The sequence below is a fragment of the Eulemur rufifrons genome, chromosome 9 (assembly GCF_041146395.1).
Source record: "Eulemur rufifrons isolate Redbay chromosome 9, OSU_ERuf_1, whole genome shotgun sequence".
NCBI classification, from domain to species: Eukaryota; Metazoa; Chordata; class Mammalia; order Primates; family Lemuridae; genus Eulemur; species Eulemur rufifrons.
This window is the reverse complement of record NC_090991.1, coordinates 8,609,038-8,627,021: the sequence shown is the minus strand read 5'-3', so window position 1 is coordinate 8,627,021 and position 17,984 is coordinate 8,609,038. Positions and strand designations below refer to the sequence as shown.

General features: G+C 54.5%; 2 protein-coding genes across 2 annotated transcripts; one reads left to right on the top strand and one right to left on the bottom strand.

Moving 5' to 3' along the window:
* The first annotated feature begins 927 nt into the window (after nt 1-927).
* Nucleotides 928-6,473, top strand: YBX2 (Y-box binding protein 2). Its single transcript, XM_069483289.1, has 9 exons — nt 928-1,204; nt 1,882-1,945; nt 3,347-3,380; nt 4,239-4,328; nt 4,924-5,208; nt 5,354-5,457; nt 5,705-5,882; nt 6,246-6,330; nt 6,436-6,473. Exons 1-8 carry the CDS (start codon nt 928-930, stop codon nt 6,294-6,296), a joined length of 1,083 nt encoding a protein of 360 aa, XP_069339390.1. The 3' UTR covers nt 6,297-6,330; nt 6,436-6,473.
* Nucleotides 6,474-7,131: 658 nt separating this feature from the next.
* On the bottom strand, nt 7,132-12,943 carry SLC2A4 (solute carrier family 2 member 4). The gene is made up of 11 exons (XM_069483288.1): nt 12,736-12,943; nt 11,384-11,500; nt 11,097-11,269; nt 10,881-11,005; nt 10,653-10,768; nt 10,391-10,553; nt 10,106-10,293; nt 9,842-9,946; nt 9,596-9,697; nt 8,868-9,071; nt 7,132-8,344 (listed from the first exon to the last, which is right to left on the bottom strand). Exons 1-11 carry the CDS (start codon nt 12,766-12,768, stop codon nt 8,141-8,143), a joined length of 1,530 nt encoding a protein of 509 aa, XP_069339389.1. The 5' UTR covers nt 12,769-12,943; the 3' UTR covers nt 7,132-8,140.
* Nucleotides 12,944-17,984: the final 5,041 nt, after the last annotated feature.

The following is a 17,984-nucleotide window of genomic DNA, read 5'->3' as shown; positions in this document are numbered from 1 at the left end:
GACATCAGAACTGCGGTGTTCTGTGGGGAGGCTGGGATTGCCTGAAAGCTCCAGGGACCTTCCCGGAGTAAGGAGAAATAGCTTGATTAGGGCGCTGGCCACGTGGATAGACACATTTATCAAAACTCGGCGAGGAAGCTGTGCACCGTACCGCATGCAAACTTTGTTTCAAGAGCAAACATAATAAAAGTGAGGGGCCCGGCTTGTGAGAGCACCTATGAGCTGGGAACATCGTTCCGCCGCGCTTTCCAGCTTGTCCTGCGGGTGTGCGGGGGCATTCCGTAGGGCGACGGTACGAAAGGTGTCGGTGGCTGGAGAAGGCGTCTACACCCGGCAGTGTACGCGCCAGGTCGGTCTCGAGGGCAGAGGTGAGCGGCGCGCTCACTGCCGGAACCTAGGCTGCCGACTCCCGCCCCCCACCCGGGTAGTCAGGAGTAACCTGGGAGCTGCGTCCCCGGCCCCGCCCTCCGCGCAGAGGCCAGGTGGCGGTTGGGGCGCCACCTGCCCGTTTGATTTCCCGCGGCCGGTGAAAAGGGGCGGAGGGGGAGGGGAAAGGGGCCGTCGGCCAATGGGTTGGGCTGGGAGCAGTCACGTGGTATCCCGGGGGCGGGGCCCAGGTGTACTTACGGGGCGGCGGGCGGGGGCCTAGGCCTTTGCGCGAAGTCCGGGAGGCGGGGTCGGCGTGCGGGCCGGGGGGACTGCTCGGCTAGGATTGGCCTGTGGCCGGGAGGCGGGGTCTGCGCGCGTCGCGGCAGCGGGCTGCGATTGGCCTCGGCTGCGGGTTCGCTGCCGGTGTGCGGGCGAGGCTCGGGGCGCGAGGACCGAGCGGGGCGGCGGGTTCGCGAGCCGGGGGGAGGGGCCGGGGCGGTGGCGGCGGCGGCGGAGGAGGAGGAGGTGGCGGCGGGGGCCGGTACTGGACCCGGCGGGATGAGCGAGGCGGAGGTGGCAGCGGTGGCGACAGCGGCCCCCGCGGCGACGGTGCCCGCGACGGCGGCAGGGGTGGTAGCGGTGGTAGTACCGGTGCCTGCAGGGGAGCCGCAGAAACCAGGCAGCGGGGCGGGCGGTGGCGGGGGCGGAGCCGCCTCGGGCCCCGCTGCTGGGACCCCCTCGGCGCCGGGCCCCCGCAACCCTGGCAACCCGGCGACGGCAGCCTCGGGGACCCCCGCACCCCCGGCCCGGAGTCAGGCGGACAAGCCGGTGCTGGGTGAGGGGGGGGCGCGTGCCAGGGCGGCTCTAAGGGGTCGGCGGGCTGGGGGAGGGGCAGCGTGGAGCTTGGCAGGATCTGGGAAGCCAAAGGCAGCCTGGTCCAGAGGCCCAAAGCACTAACTGGGCTGGGAGCAGCGGACTAAAGTGGATTCCCCTGGTGGGAAATCCTGCCAGTGCCTTCTTGGGGGGGAGGGCGGGGCCTCAGGTTCAGCTAGGGCCTTGGGGTGGAGAATGAAGCCTCAGGGTCTGGCCACGCCCCCGGGGCGGCACACTTGGCCTAGACTGGGATTAGTACTAGGTAAACCTCTGAAGCAGGTGCACTGGGGACCCTTACGCTGGAAGAGCTAGAGAAGCCCTCAGGTATGACCTGAGGGTAGCACTTTGTGGACCAGCTGAGTACCCAGTTTTAGGTGAAGGGCCTGGATTTGTAGGATGTGAGGAACATTCCTTAGAATTGGAAGGGTTTTGAAAGCCTGAGTTCCTGTGTGGGTGATTCCATTTGGTAGAACTGGGATAAGAATACCTTGAAGCTACTAGTGAAACCTGGTTGGCTTGAAGGTAAGCTTAACAGGTAATAAGGAAGTAGGTTAGCTTTTGCAGTGTCTCAAAACTGAGTCCAACTCCATCCATCTCTTCCCCCCATCTAACTGTCCCCACTGCATCTCTGCATGGCAGCAATCCAAGTCCTGGGCACTGTCAAATGGTTCAACGTCCGGAATGGTTACGGATTCATCAACAGGTATCCAAGGAACCCAGGGCGGGGGTGGAATAGGTGTCTTCCAAACTAGCCTGTGGGATTGGATGCCTTCCCAACCTCATCTCTACCCCTGCCAAGGCACGTGGTTGCAATGTCCAGCTGGTGCTGGTTGAAAGTCTTTAACCGCACAACAAATGTGTGCTTAGTGGCAAGATGAAGCCGCCTCCACATCCTCAAGGGCAGCAGAGGATTAACCATCCAGGAACTTGGCAAACCTGGCTCTGACCCTCCTGGCTTCTCTGTCTCACCTTCTGGAATTGCCTCATTATTTTCAGTTTGTCCTGCCTTTGGGGCAGAACGTATAGGGTTCTCTGCTCCTCAGGGCTCCTGGCTGGAATCCTCACTGACTTGCTGTTATGGGCAGAACTCATGGCACCCTCACCACTCATCTCCCTTAAAGAGCTGTGGCTCATCTGAATCCTCCACCTGTTGGGACTGGGGGTGGCAGTGGGGGAGGGAGAAAGGAGCCAGCCTAGCCAGAGGCTGCTGCTTTCCTTCAGTTGGCAACCCCACCCTCCTGGCCTGGGGAGAGGTTGGAGTGGTGGATTCTGAGCAGAGCCAGGTCTCCCCAGTGGGCCCTTCCCCAGCCCGGGCACCCTGCCCAGCCCAGCCCTCCTGGGAGGCCCTACTTCCCTCTTAGCAGGCTGACCTTTGTGCAGATCCAAGTGCTTTAGAACATTTGTTCTGGGTAAGGGTCCCTGTCTAATTCTGGAAACGGTGGACTCCTGCAGGGAATCCCTCCGGGAAAACTTCTCCCTTGCCTCCTCTCCACACCCACTGGGGTTCTAGTATAAACCCAGGTACTAGGCAAAGTAGTGATAGAGAATGGGTGGGCTTTTCTTCTCTCTCACCCTTGGTTGCTGTGTGTGTTGAGGGCCTAACCATGGGGGATATCTTTAGGCTGAGGGTAAGAATAAGGTCTTGGTGGCTGTTTAGAGCAAGTTCTTGACATGTCCTCTTCCCAAACTTGTTCTGCATCTCTGGCCACATCCCCACTCTCTCACTCCTTGCATGTAGAGAAGGAAGGAGACAGTGGAATTTTCCAACCCTAATGGGGTTGAAGGAGAAGGGTGTTGGCTGGGGACAGTTACATCCAGCACCAGCAGGTTCTAAGGTGCCCCTGGGGTAGAAGGTGGAGCACTCAGTTCCTTCAAGGTGCCTTTGCCTTCTCCTCCGCCCTTTCCTCCTGAAGTCCAGGTTCACACTGAGGTTTTAGGTGTACTTCTGTCTACATCAGCTTCTGGGGTGCCCTGCCTACCCCTAACTGTGGAAGCTGCAGCAGATGGGCCCACCAACCTTAGGAATGGATATTTAGTGGGGGGCCTCAGTGGAGCTGAGCACTTTACCAAAGTCACCCCCTTAACAAACCATCCTGTTCTGCAGGAATGACACCAAGGAGGATGTCTTTGTTCACCAGGTAAGAGCTAGGTTGGCTTTCTGGGGGGAAGAACCAGCCCTCTCTTTGAAGGCCTTTGCCGTGATCCTTAGCAGTATGGTCAGTCGTGTTTCTCCGGCTTCTCCTTCACCATGGCCTGCCCACCAAGAAATAGCTCCCCTCCCACCTGCTCAGGTGCCTGTATCAACCACCATTAGCCCCACTTGTGTTAGGTTACTGAACGGCTGTCATAGTTGTGTGTGTTTTGCCCTCTGGGCTTGGCATACTCACTACCTTCTGGGACCTGTTGACACTTCAGGAAGGGCTCAGGCACTTTTCGGAGGGAAAAGATAACTTCAGTGCGTGGTTCTCAAAGTGTGGTCCCTGCGCTGGCAGCAGCATCACCTGACATCCAAATTCTCAGGCCCCACCACAGACCTACTGAATCAATATGTGGGGCTGGGGCCCAGCAGTCTGTTCTAACAAGCTCTCCAGGTGATTCTGATGCATGCTGCAGTGTGAGAACCACTGCTTTGGTGGAAAGCGCTCTCAGGGGGATTGAGGTAAGAAGCACAGTACATTTGGCCCACTTTGCGACTTAAGACTCTCTGCTGTTTGTTTTGCTTTTAAGTTCATAGTTCTTGCCTCCCTTTTTGAAATCCCTGAGGGGTAAAGGGGGAAGGGAGTGTGTCCTGGGGACAGCGGTAACTGCACAGTCCCTGAGGCCTCTAGTTGCTGACCTTCCCCCTACTAAACTTTGACCACCCTCTCCTTGCTCCACCTTCTAGCCCCAGACCCCAAGTAAAATGCAAAGAATGAAATTGGGTGGTGGACCCAGCAGGGGCAAGAGAGACTCCTGTCTTGCTGTCAACCCTTTCTCATGGCCTTTCCCCCATTCAGACAGCTATTAAAAGAAACAACCCCAGGAAGTTTCTGCGCAGCGTTGGAGATGGGGAGACTGTGGAGTTTGATGTCGTGGAAGGAGAGAAGGTTTGGGGGCTGCTGTGGGGTCCTGAGTCGGCCAGGCTTGTGGGAGGGTGGCCTGGAGGTCATCACAGGCTTCGACCCTCCTGGGGCCAGCTCTGCCTCGGCTGTGGGAATGGGACTGTGTTCTCTCACCCAGAGGTTGTCATCTTTAAGGTTACGGCTACTCTAAGGGATGTCCTAAAGAACATGTCCCTATCATCAGTCTGTAGTGTCTGGATTTCGTCTCCGTAGTTCTCCAAGCACTTCTGCGTCTGTTCTCCACGTGGGGCCCTGTCCCCGAAGGACCCTTCTCAGTCAGCGCTCTGGAGTAACAGACGCATGCCTGCTGCCGGGCCTTCTTCCACTCCTGCCCTTCCCCCAGCCTTACATTTGGGAGGCTACAGTAGCAGTTCTTTCAAAAGGACAAGTTGCTCCTTCCCAGATGGGTGTAAACACTGCATTGCCCGTTGGGAGGGTAGAAAGAAGTAGAAGTTAGAGGAGCTGAAGGAAAGCTGGAGAGGGGACTTCCCCTAGAAGAAGGGGAAGACACGAAGGAGTCAAGTTAGGGAGTGTCATGCGTTTGGAGCAGGTTCTGACTATTCCCTTTCCACCTTCCCAGGGCGCAGAAGCTGCCAACGTAACGGGGCCCGGGGGGGTGCCAGTGAAGGGCAGCCGCTATGCCCCCAACCGACGCAGGTTCCGCCGATTCATCCCCCGGCCTCGCCCAGCTGCCCCACCACCCATGGTGGCAGAGGCTCCCTCAGGGGGGACAGAACCTGGGAGTGAAGGGGAGCGGGCTGAAGACTCTGGGCAGCGGCCCAGACGACGGCGCCCGCCACCCTTCTTCTACCGAAGGCGGTTTGTGCGAGGCCCTCGGCCCCCCAACCAGCAGCAGTCTGTAGAGGTGAGGGGAAGCCAGTTACCCAGCTTTGGGGAGTTGGCAAGGACAAAGACCACAGGGTCTCCAAAGAAGGTGGGAAGAGCTGTGGATAGCCTGGCCCCAGGGCAGCTGGTGTCCCCATAGCTCACCTGGGCCTTTATGTTTCTAGGGCACTGATGGGGTAGAACCCAAAGAGACAGCCCCACTGGAGGGGGACCAACAGCAGGGAGATGAACGGGTCCCCCCACCCAGATTCCGGCCCAGGTACCGAAGGTAAGACTCTCTTCTTGGAGCTCTGTTCTTCCCTCCCCAGCCAGTGTCGGTCCCCTGGGGAAGGGGCAGGAGAATAGGAAGGGGAAGAGCCTGAAGCCCCTGGTGAGAGGTGCCTAGAGGGAAGCTGGTGCTCGTGGGCTGGAAGCCTGGCTCCTGGAGGTGGGGGCGGGGCAGCTGGGGAGACCTGGGAGGAAGGCGGTCTACCCTGGTTCCATGGTCCCTTCAGGGCCCCTGTCTCTCTCCTTAGGCCTTTCCGCCCTAGGCCACCCCAGCAGCCAACCACAGAAGGTGGGGATGGCGAGACCAAGCCCAGCCAAGGCCCTACTGATGGTTCCCGGCCTGAGCCCCAGCGCCCACGAAACCGTCCTTATTTCCAGCGGCGACGGCAGCAGCCCCCTGGTCCCCGGCAGCCCACAGTCCCGGAGGTGAGGACCCCGGGATGCCTAATCTGCTGGGATGGGATGAAAGAAAAGGCTGGGACCAGCTCCCCTTCCCTCCCCTCCTTTCTGTCCTTTTCTTTTCCCTTCCCTTCCCTTCCTACTCTACCCCTTTGCTCCCCTGTCCCCTGTCCCTGTTCCCACCAGGAAGCCCCAGCAGAGGCAATCTAGCCCATGCCATCCCTGCAGACTCCCCCTCAGCTCCACCTGGAGCCACAGCACCCAGCACTGACTTGGGGACGTGAATTGGGGAACTGGTTGGGGGGGAGGGGAAGAGAAATGGTGGGAGAAGGTTGAAGTTGGGGACCCTAAAGAACAAGAGAATCTCAGCTGGCCACCGCTGTTCTCTAGACCTCAGCCCCCATCAACAGTGGGGACCCCCCCCCCACCATGCTGGAGTGATTCCAACTCAAAGGACACCCAGAGCTACCATCTGGTGAGTGGCTGCTCTACTCAGGGCAGGTGGCCAAGAGGCGGGGGACTGGGTCGTGATGATAAGTTGCTCTTATTCATGGTTCGTGCATTTCTTTCTCTCTCTCAGGTATCTGCCAGTTTTTCCAACTGACCTGTACCCTACCCAGCACCCCCTCCCCCGTTTCCCACAATTCATGACATCAGAACACCAGCTTTTCCCCTTTTCCTTGAGACTCAGGAGGGCCAAAGCAACAGCCTTTTGCTTTTTTTTTTTTTTTTCCACTTCCTGTCAAGGGTTGAAGGAAGGGATCCATCCTTCGTGTTCAGAGGCACCAGCTCCCTCCCCTAGATCAGGCTGCGAAGGAACCAGCCAGCTCTTACCTCCTCCTGGTTGTTTTTCTTTCCCACCCCAGTTTATTTTTTGTTTCCCTTCCACCTACCTCTGAAGCCATTTTATGAACTGTCATGTGCCACCTGAGCCTCCAGTAAAAACAAAAACAGGCTTTCCTGTTGTCTGGTCTCTGCCTCTTTTCTGTTTTGAGAATTCCTGGTAACTCACTGTTGAGCCACAGTGGGAAGGGGGATTTGGGGCCATGGGCAGGGCCTGGTCTTGAACCCTTGCTCCAGTGTTTCTAGCTGGACAGGTCTGAACAAGTGCCTTCACCCGTGAGATTTCCTGCCCCATCTGTAAAATGGGCTAACACCTCCCTTGCAGAGTGAGTGTTTTGCAGAGTGCCAAGAGCAGGGCCCAGCACTTGCAGCTACAATTTATTGAGCATTCACTATTAATAAAGCCACTCATAGAAATGTAAGTAGAGGCATGAGTAACTGCATCCAGAGGATTCTGAGTCCTTGAGCTGAGGCAGGATGGAGAGAGAGGAAGAGGGAGGAGGGAAGTTGTGGTCCCTGTTTCAGCCCATCTTTGAGTAGCCTCCACGACAGGACGTTCGTCTTCAAACAGTGACTTTATAGTATCTATATGTACACATTTAGTACAACAGACCTTTGGTTTCTTTTTTCTACCTCTTTTTCACGTATACAAAAATATCTGAAGGCTCCTTCCAGCCCAGTGTTTACAGGCAGCCTTTCAATTCCCCTCTTTCCCATAGTTGGTCAAAAGCCTGTGGATATAGCACCCTCCCAGGCAGGGAGAGGAAGAAAGAGCTGGAGTCCCTGCTTGGCAGCCTTGGGGGACAATCGGGGTAGCCCTAAGTTTAGAGGTGGGAGTTTGCTGTCCCTTCCTTTTACCATACATGGGCACATACTTTTCCTGTTCCCTCTCACCCTGGAAGGCTGAGCCTGCAGTGACAGAGGCTGAGTCCTTTGCACAGGAGGGGACAAGACAGAATCCCATTTGCCCAGAGTCCATGTGGCAAGAATTCAGTGAAGTCCCAGGTTGTGGGAGGAGTCCAAGGTGGTGGGAAAGTCACGTCCTGCTCTCTGCTTCAGTTTGTCCCACTGAAAAAGTCAGTCTGGCCTCTCCTCCCTCCAATCCCTCTTCTCTAGCAGGGAAAGAACTTATTCTGGAGTGGAGTCTGGGTAAGGGTGGGGAGGAAAGGGCTGGACTATGTGGGAAGGGTGGGGAAGGGGACAATGGCCCACCCTGATGGCCACAGCATAACCACAACACATAAATATCCAAGAGTCACACGAGGGGAGCAAGGGGGTGCTCAGACCACCCTTCCCTCCTGCTTCCCAATTCTACCAGGCTGCAGGGTTTTTCTCCACCCTGGCAGTGATGGGGAAGAGAGGGTTAAAGTGCTGCAGAGGAAAGGAGGGGGTCTCTCTGGGGGGGTAGAGAAAGCTGGCTCTCCCACCCCTGCCTTGCCCCCTCAGTCATTCTCATCTGGCCCTAAGTACTCAAGTTCCGTGCTGGGTTTCACTTCCTGCTCTAAAAGAGAGGGTGTCCGGTGGAAGGTGGCTGAGATCTGGTCAAACGTCCGGCCGCGGGTTTCAGGTACTCTTAGGAAGGTGAAGATGAAGAAGCCAAGGAGGAGGCCCGCAAACAGGAGGAAGACGTAGGGACCCATGGCATCCTGGGGCGGGTGGAAAAAGTGGTGTTGACAGCGTGGGGTGGGGAAGGAAGGGGGGTGACTTCAGGCAAACCAGGAACTAAAGGCTCTCACAAAGGGCTGAGGCTACTGCAGAAAGCAGCTGGCTCCTTTGAGGACAAGGGAAATCACTGGGAATGAGAAGTTACACTGAAAAAAGGATTCTCTGAACCCCAATTCTCCTTTGGTTCTCTGCCCTCTTCCCCATCCTGAGTTATGGCACTCAGGAGATTCCCAGCCATTTGTAGTATGGAAGTCTATAATTTTATTCCTGGTCTAAGTTAGGTTATGCCCCTGGTTTGTTTTGAAGACAACAGTCACTATCCAATCTAGGTCTGTCCCCTTCTTTCCTCTGATTCTGGTGGAGCAGGGGGTTCAACAAAGTGATCCAAAGACCAATGGCGAGCGGCTGGGGGAGTCCCCGACTGGAAAGCAGTGGGCTGGCTGTGAGTCACCCCCTTTGCCTGCGGTGTGGGAGAGGAGCCTGGGGGAGGGCTAGAGGACCTACCGCAACATACTGGAAACCCATGCCAATGATGAAGTTGCATGTCCAGTTGGAGAAACCAGCCACAGCCATGGCTGCTGGGCGGGGTCCCTGGCTGAAGAGCTCGGCCACGATGAACCAGGGGATGGGCCCAGGGCCAATCTCAAAGAATGCCACAAAGCCAAAGATGGCCACGATGGAGACATAGCTCATGGCTGGAACCCGCTCCTAGGGGCAGGTAGGGAGGGTAGGGAATCCAATTCAGGCCTTTCTGGATCTTCTCTTGCCCTCAACCCAGAGGGAAACTAAAATCTACCCCTCCTAGCAGCTTGTGAGGGGCCTGCGCCCTGGGTTAGAACAGGCCCTTCAGCATTTCTGAGCATTGACATTCTGCCGGCTGCCTCAAGCGGGTTCAAGGCAGAGGAAACGTCATGGCCTTTCAGCTCTTATGACAGTTGACTCCCCCTTGGCTCTAAAGCTGGGTCATTAGAAATTATTTTCCTGAGGCTTGACAGGGGATCTCCCTCCTGGCTGCCAGAGGAGGCCGTAGCCTCCCACAGCGGGCCTCCGTGCAGCCTGAGTCCCTCAGGAGCACAGACCACAGTCCCAGCAGACTCTGGAGCCAACCACCCACAGTCCTGGCATAGAGGTGGCCCCAGGATTAAAGGAGTGGCCCTGGCTGGCCACAGAGCCTCTTGGGGCTGTTCCCATGGGTTGGGCTGCTGGCCCCCTCCCAGCCTCTCAGGCCTCACCAGCAGGAGCAGAGCCACAGTCATCAAGATGGCACAGGCACACATGCCCGCCAGGCCCAGGAGATGTAGCGTCCGGCGCCCAGCCCGCTCCACCAAGAACACCTGTGGGAAGAGTCAGAGCTTGGCAGAGGGCCTTCAGGACACAGGAAGTGGAAGGGTTTGGGGAGGGCAACCAAGAGTGGGACCTCTGGGACACCCAGGGATGTGAAGCAAGTGGAGTGGGCCATTCCAGAGGTGAGCAGTTACCGAGACCAAAGTGAAGACTGTGTTGACCACACCAGCTCCTATGGTGGCATAGGCTGGCTGGCCTACCCCTGCCGTCTCAAAGATGCTGGTTGAATAATAGAAAACCTAGAGGTGGTGGAGAAAAAAAGGTGATGGCAAGGATGTCTCTTCCTCCACTTCAGCCACAACAAGCCTGACCTTGAGTTTTAATGGAGGGGGCTTGTTCCCTTCTCCCGTCCCCTTGGGCTATTGCCCAGGCCCTTCCTAGAGGCTGCCCATACATACAGCATTGATGCCGGAGAGCTGCTGGCTCAGTTGCAGCACAACTGCAATGATCAGGGGTTGCCGGTGGGTACGGCTGCCCAGGAGCTGGGGTAGGGACAGTGGCCGCTCACGCTCCAGCTTCCGCTTCTCATCCTTCAGCTCAGCCAGAGCTCCAGACACATCAGCCCAGCCTGTGAGGCGCTTCAGACCTGGGGGTGGGAGGTCGGGCCTGAGGGGTCAGGCCTAGGTGCTAGCAAGATGGGGTGGAGGCATGGGGCTGGGCAAGACTGCAGGGTGAAAGCTCACTCTTTCTGGCAGGCCCTTCTAGGTTCCTGATGATGTAGAGGTAGCGAGGGCTCTCAGGGCAGAAGGGCAGCAGGGCCAGCTGCAGGAGGGCGGGTAGCACTGTGAGGCCCAGGAGCAGTGGCCATAGGGCAGCAGTGCCCAGCAGGGAATCCAAGCCCAGCACCTGCAGAAGAAGGTTAGGAAAGAGGTAAGGCCCTGCTGTCTTACCCTGGAGGTCCACCCCAACCCCTGCCCAGCCCCTCATGAGGCCAGGCCTGGTCACCTGGGCGATCAGAATGCCAGTGACGATGGCCAGTTGGTTGAGTGTCCCCAAGGCACCCCGCAGGTGAGTGGGGGCGATCTCCCCCACGTACATGGGCACCAGCCCCGACGTCAGCCCTGGGCAGAGGGAAGAAGAGAGGGCTGAGGGCAGGTGCCCACTCCCATCTGAAAGCCCAAGCAGGGTGAAAGAAAACAGGGCACTGGGCAGGGCTGTGGTGCCTGTGGGTACCTGAGTAGGCGCCAATGATGAACCGTCCCAGAATGAGCATCTCATAGGAGGCAGCAACGTTGGCCAGGCCCATGAGGGCTCCCCCCAGCACTGCCAGGACATTGTTGACCAGCATGGCCCTTTTCCTGGTAGGCAGGCAGAGTGAGGCTGTGAGGGTTAGGTCACCGTGCTGTGGCTCCCTCTCCGTTCCCTCACCCGGGCCCTCCAGCTCCAAACCTTCCAAGCCACTGAGAGATGATGCCAATGAGGAAGGAGGAAATCATGCCGCCCACAGAAAAGATGGCCACGGAGAGAGCCCAGAGGGTAGTGAGGGTGCCCGGTGGGATGGAGCTAGGTCCCTCAGGCCCCTGCCTCCCCAGCCACGTCTCATTGTAGCTCTGTTCAATCACCTGGGGGTACAGCACAGGAGTGATTCCCTACACACCCTTCCCTTTCTGCCAAACCTGAAGCCCCCAGCCTCTTTGTTTGGGCACCCTCCACCCCGCCAGCTGTAGGCCCCTCACCTTCTGTGGGGCATTGATGACCCCAATGTTGTAGCCAAACTGCAAGGAGCCAAGAACGGCAGTGAACACAGCAAGGGCCAGGGTCCCAGTTACTCGCTGCTGAGGGGGTTCTCCATCCTGGACAGGCGGAAGCAGACAGAGGGCATGTCATATGGAACCATGCTTTCCTGTCCCTAGGGGCCCAGGCCCAGCTGGAGCCTGAAGATACTGGGTTCCATCCAACATGTTGGGTGAGGGAAACTGGTCCATATTAGGAGTTGCACAAAGATCTCAATGTAAACAGGAGCACGCAGAACTCAGCAGCAGCAGGGCAGGGGAGAAACTAGACATTTGAGTCCACAAGGCAGACAAATGTTTGAGGACTTAAATCTCAAAACCCGTCTGTGACCTTGGGACAGGCTTGTCCTCAAGAGCTCAGATTTGTGTGACCTTGGGCAAGTCACTTCCCCATTCTGAACCCAGGGTTCCCCTTTTGTGAAATGCAGGTGATGTTGCCTGCCTTGCCTACCTGTCAGTGAGTGTCGTGAAAATCAAAATCAAATATTAACAGTATTCCTGACAGTGCTGGTTTTACAAACTAACAAGTGCACTATTATCATCAGCCACTGTCCTCTTCCCTGCCCTCTGGGGGTTCTCTCAGCTAGCTCCAGGAGGCTCCCAACAGGCCCAAGAAGTGCAATTCCATGGTCATCTCGGGGCAGCCTCCCACCCCGCTCTAAGCTCGACCAACGACGGGGTATCATGCAGGGGTTCTGCCTGGGAGAGCTATGCCCAGGGGAGGAGGGCGGGAAGGTGGTGTGAGGGGCGGTGGCAGTGGTGGCCGCTCGCTGGCGGCACAGACTGTCTCCAAGCGGAAACCTGAGCTGGGGTGGGGGGGGGCTGACGCTCCCCTCTGCCCCTCCACCAACCATGGGGCCAAGGGAAAGTTCAGCGTCCTGGAGGGCGTCCAGGAGTGGGGGTGGGGGCCCACGCATAACCTCCAGTCCTCGAAACACTGCCCGCGAGCTGGGACAGACAGCTCCTGGAGGGCAAGACCCGCCTGGATCTGCTTTCCCAAGTTGGATCGAGGGCAAGGTGTCCCCGATTCCGGCGCAACTGGGCAAGGGGACGAACCCTGGACTCGCAGAACCAAGTTGTCTGTGCCCCAGAAAGGTCTCCCAGACCCACTCTGTGTCCCAGTAGGACTGGAATCCGACAGTCACGGGTTGGCCAGGCGGGGTATAAATAGCCAGCCCCCCACCTCCACCCCCTGCGCTTGCGCAGGGACCGCCCCCAGCTGACCCCAACCACGACCCCAGCCCAGGAAAAATGGGACCCGTGCCCCCGTCTCGCCCCCGCACGCTGAACCCTACTTCAGAGCCGATCTGTTGGAAGCCTGACGGCATCTTGTCTTAGAAGAGCTGGAGGCTCAGGGGCTGCGGTGATGAGAAAGGCGACTGGGGATCTGTGGCCCAGGCCTGGCGGGCAGAGGCCGCGGGGGCCACGGGGGTCTCGGAGCGACGTGCAGAGGGCTGGCCTGGTAGGATTCACAGTCACAAGCCAAGGAGGCAGAAAGCAGCAGGGCTCCCGGGGATCTGGCGGGGCCCGGCAGGGGGAAAAGAGGCGAGGAGCCCCCGCCACCTCATCCCCGCCCCCCCTCAAGAGCCACGCCCTCCACAGCACCCATTGGCCAGGAGCCCGCACACCCCAGAAGGCCACGCCCCCTCTCTAAGACTGGGGTTTAGAGTTTGGCTCGAGTTAGTGGGGGTGACCAGTGAGGCCACGCCTCCTCAGCGTGGCTGGCGACACACGCCCCTCCGGTTCCCGCCAGCCTGGAGCTGGGAAGTTTTGCGAAAAGGATCCTAAGAACAAAAGGCCCTGCCCACCCACGTGTTAGGACTCCGCCCACCAGCTAAGATCACGGGCCGCAGAACCTTCAAGTCTGGCGCCACGGGTCTGGACAGTGGGGTCAGAGAGGAGGGGATGGGCCAGGTGTTCTCGGCCCGGGGGTGGTGGGGGGCGGAATCCAGTCACGTGAGAGACCGCGCGAGCTGGATGGATGAGAAGCAATGCCCCGAAGTAACCCGGAGCGGCTATTTTTAGCTCCCACGTTGGGAGCTGCCAAATGTCAGGTCCCGGGTGTCCCGGCCTGTTCCAGGCGGGGGAGGACAGGGATATGGAGCCTTAAAGGGTCCATGACACGCTTCCCACGCGGGGGTGGCCTTGGAAACCAGGAAATGCCGTTCATAGAGGGTCGAGTGGCTGGGCTCCGTGGTCTTGTCTTTCAATGTATATCCCCGCTCCAGGCACTGCCTATCCGGTCATTCCCTTACACACATTTCCCGTGTTGGTTCCTGGAGGCGGCCCGAGGGACAGTTGGTCACGCCGACCGCACTACCAGCCCTGAGGATCCTGAACTGCCACCATGTGCTGGCCGCGTGGACGACACGCTCTCCAGAGGCCGCTCGGGGTTTGGATTCTCAGCTAAATCCTGCCCAGTAGAGAGGGCGCGATCTAGGGTCGGCTGTGCAGAGACAGAGAAGCGGAGCACGCAGAGTGTGGAGAACGCGGGGCTCAGAAAATGGGCTTCAGAATTGCAGGGCTGTACTGCCACCTGGAGGGAGAGCGAGGAACCTCAGCGGATTGGATCAGGGTAGTCTCCGACCCACTGTCTCTCGTCATGCTACCTCCCTAAGGCTGGTGACATCCAACCCAGGCCTCTCTCTAGAGCTCCACATCCAGGTGTCCAGTTACAGCCTGAATGGGGCAGCTCACGTGATCAGCATGTCCAAACCTGCTCCTCCTCCTAACTCCCTTATCCCAGTGAATTACCCACCTAGTCGCTCCTATGGTGGAAATCATGCTTGGGTTCCTCCTGTCCCACGCCGCTCCTTTCCTCTTTAGCCAGTTAGACCTCAACATTGGGGTTTTGACCTAAACCCTCTCACATTGGTCTGATTTTTTCCACTTGTACTGCTGCCACGTTAATCCAGACCACCATCACCCTGACTGGTCTTCCAGCAACTACTTTTCCCTTACAAGGATGGCACCGTACAGTTTTCAAGGGTGTGAGCTCATCACTCTCACCTAAGACTTCACTGACTCTTTGTTGCCCCCATTGTCAAGTTCAAACCCTTTTTCAGAGTGAACAAAGCCTCCTGCCTCTCCTATCTCTGCATTACCAATCTCTCCTGCCTTACCTTCTCTCCTTTCTTCTCATGTTCTGGGCAATGCCTGACTACTTCTACCCAGAACACACTGCTCTTTTACCCCTTCTTAGTACCTTTGCTGCACTAATCCTCCCCACAGTCTGGAATGCCAAAGGACTCCTATTTATCCTTCAAAAAAAGCTCCCCCCATGCCCAACTTCCTACTCTACAGGTCTGTTTTGCTTCTGGAGAGAGACCTTGACCTCCGAACTCCAGCAACACTGTCTCTTCTCTACATTTTGTTTATATATTTGAGTCTCAGGTGCAAAAGATTGAATTAATGATACAGTTCTTGGAATATTGTCTTCGTTGATCTATGTCCTATATTTATTTTTTAAATTATTTATTTCCCAGCCCAGGCAACATAGTGAGACCCTGTCTCTACAAAAAATAAGAAAAATTAAGGAGGTGTGGTGTCACACACCTATAGTCCCTGCTATTTGGGAGGCTAAGGCAGGAGAATTGCTTTAGCCCAGAAGTTTGTGGCTGCAGTAAGCAACGATCGTGCCATTGCTCTTCAGCCTGGGCGATAGAGTGAGAATCTAACTCTAAAATTAATAATAACAATAATAATAAATAAAATTATTTCTTTCCATATCCATTTTTTTCTTCCTTCAAAAGGCTACCATTCCATTCTCAGAAAAAGACATTAGGAAAAAAAGGCAACCATTTCAATGCATTTAGTGTTTACTTTTTTGTGTTCTTGCAAAATATGAACAATTTTGTGTGTAAATATTTTTAATTTATGTAAATAGCATCTTATATATTTCATTCTAATCTTACTTATTTTCAGTAAGCACTATGTTTTTAAAATCCACTCGTGCTCTATGATTATCAAAGGTTTTGCTGTGTGACACTCTACAGTGTGAGTCACACCACATTTTACCTGCCAACTATCCCATGTCACTTCCAATTCCCAGCTGCAACAAATAATATGGCAATGAACATTTTCATACAAGGTTCCTTATAGACCCTTGCGAGAACTTCTCTGGAAGATATATCTATGTCTATGTCTATGACTGTGTCTATATTTATATCTAACTGCAGAATTGCTGAGTCATAGGGTGTTCTTATACCTAATGACTAAGTACTGCTAGCTTGCTCTTCAGGATGGTTGTTCCATTCTACTTCCATCAACAGTGCAGGAGGTTTCTGCCACCACCCTAGCCTCTCAGTCAGCATCCACCCAGAGGCAGCATAGTTAAGTGTATGGCCCCTGGGCCCAAACTGCCTGACCTTGAGCCCCAGCTCTGTTACTTACTAACTTTGTGCCCTTTGAGGGTTACCTAAGCTCTTCATGCCATATGTGTCATCTGTAAAATGAGAAGGGAGATAATAATAGTATCTACATCTTAGGGTGTTAATAAAGGTGAATAATATTTATATAGTGCTTAGAATAGATTGAAAAGTGAAGTCTTTTGTTTTTGTTTTTAAAAGCTTAATTGAGGTATAATTCACATACAATAAACAGCATATATTTAATTTTTTTTTTTTTTTTTTTTGAGATAGAGTCTCATTCTGTTGCCCGGGCTAGAGTGCCATGGCATCAGCCTAGCTCACAGCAACCTCAAACTCCTGGGCTCAAGCGATCCTCCTGCCTCAGCCTCCCAAGTAGCTGGGACTACAGGCATGTGCCACCATGCCCGGCTAATTTTTTTTTGTATATTTTTAGTTGTCCAGCTAATTTCTTTCTATTTTTTTAGTAGAGACGGGGTCTTGCTCTTGCTCAGGCTGGTCTCGAACTCCTGAGCTCAAACAATCCGCCCGCCTTGGCCTCCCAGAGTGCTAGGATTACAGGCATGAGCCACCGTGCCTGGCCAACAGCATATATTTAAAGTGTACAATTTTCCCAGGAGCAGGGGGCCAACAGGTTGCCTAAGGAGGGTTGAACTGGCTCAGGTTGGAAACTGAGCAGGTGAAAACTCCTGCACTGATCAGTAGAAGAACTGTACCAGGGAATAGCCACTGCACTCCAGCCTGGGCAACATAGTGAGACCCTATCTTTAAAAAAAAAATTTTTTTTTTAAATTAAAAATAGGCTGAGCGTGGTGGCTCCTGCTTGTAATCCTAGCACTCTGAGAGGCTGAGGTAGGAGGATAGCTTGAGCTCAGGAGTTTGAGACCAGCTTGAGCAAAAGTGAGACCCCTTCTCTATTAGAAATAGAAAAAATTAGCTGTGCATGGTGGCACACGCCTGTAGTCCCAGCTATGTGGGAGGTTGAGGCAGGAGGATTGCTTGAGCCCAGGGGTTTGAGGTTGCTGTGAACTAGGCTGATGCCACGGCACTCTAGCCCAGGCAACAGAGTGAGACTCTGTCTCAAAATAAATAAAAAATAAAGTGTACAATATGATGTTTTGACATATGCATATACCCATGTAACTATCCCTACAATCAAGATAACTAATGTATCTTTCATTGCCCAAAGTTTCCTTGTATCCCTTGGTAATCCCTTCCTCCAGACCTTTCTCTTATCCCCTAGGCAAGCATAGCACTGATCTGCTTTCTGTCATCATAGACTAGTTTGCATTTTTTAGAATTTGATGTAAAGGGAATCATACAGAATGCACTTGTTTTGTTCTGGCTTCTTTCACTTAACATAATGATTTTGAGATTCATCTATTATGTTGCATGTATCAAGAGTTTACTCCTTTTTATTGCTGAGTAATATTCCATTGTAGGAATATACCACAATTTATTCACTCACCTGTTGATGGATATTTGGGTTGTTTCCACTTTGGGGCTATTACAAATAAAGCTGCAAGGAACATTCAATGTACAAGTCTTTGTAAGGACATATGATTTCATTTCTCTTGGAAAACAGCTAGGAGTAGAATGGCTGGATTATATGATAGGTGTATGTGTCACTTTTTATGAAACTGCCAAACTGTTTTCCAAAGTGGTTGTACCATTTTACATTCTCACTAGTAGTGTATAAGAGTTCCAGTTTATCCACATCTCCATTAACACTTATATGGTCAGTCTTTTAAATTTTAGCCAGAATGGACTATATGAGATTTTAATCAAATAAATGAGAAACTTTTTGAATTTCTAATATTTGTAAGTAAAATAAGTGAGAGATGATATCTTACTGCAGTTTTCTTTGATTACTTATGGTTTGGAACATCCCTTTAAACACTTGTCAGCACTTTGGCTTTCTTCTTTGGCAAATTTCCTCCTTACACACACACACACACACACACACACACACACACGCATATTTTGGAATGGGGGTCTCACTATGTTGCTGAGGATGGACTTGGACCCCTGGGCAGCATCCTGAAGCTGAGACTACAGGCTCACACCACTGTGCCTGCAGTTTCCTCCTTATCTTCTTTGCCTCTTTTCTCTTGGAGTATTTTTCTTGTTTATTGATAAGACCTGTTAAAAAATGGTATCAGTTTCTTGTCAGATTG

What these genes read in the sequence shown, in the direction of transcription:
- SLC2A4 (XM_069483288.1), bottom strand. Translation starts at nt 12,768, where the DNA reads ATGCCGTCAGGCTTCCAACAGATCGGCTCTGAA. An exon ending in TCCAACAGATCGGCTCTGAA is followed by an intron (nt 11,501 to 12,735) that starts GTAGGGTTCAGC and finishes CCGCCTGTCCAG; the next exon opens with GATGGAGAACCCCCTCAGCA. An exon ending in CTGGCATTCTGATCGCCCAG is followed by an intron (nt 10,554 to 10,652) that starts GTGACCAGGCCT and finishes CTTCTTCTGCAG; the next exon opens with GTGCTGGGCTTGGATTCCCT.
- YBX2 (XM_069483289.1), top strand. Translation starts at nt 928, where the DNA reads ATGAGCGAGGCGGAGGTGGCAGCGGTGGCGACAGCGGCCCCCGCGGCG. An exon ending in GGCGGACAAGCCGGTGCTGG is followed by an intron (nt 1,205 to 1,881) that starts GTGAGGGGGGGG and finishes TCTGCATGGCAG; the next exon opens with CAATCCAAGTCCTGGGCACT. An exon ending in ACCAGCAGCAGTCTGTAGAG is followed by an intron (nt 5,209 to 5,353) that starts GTGAGGGGAAGC and finishes TTATGTTTCTAG; the next exon opens with GGCACTGATGGGGTAGAACC.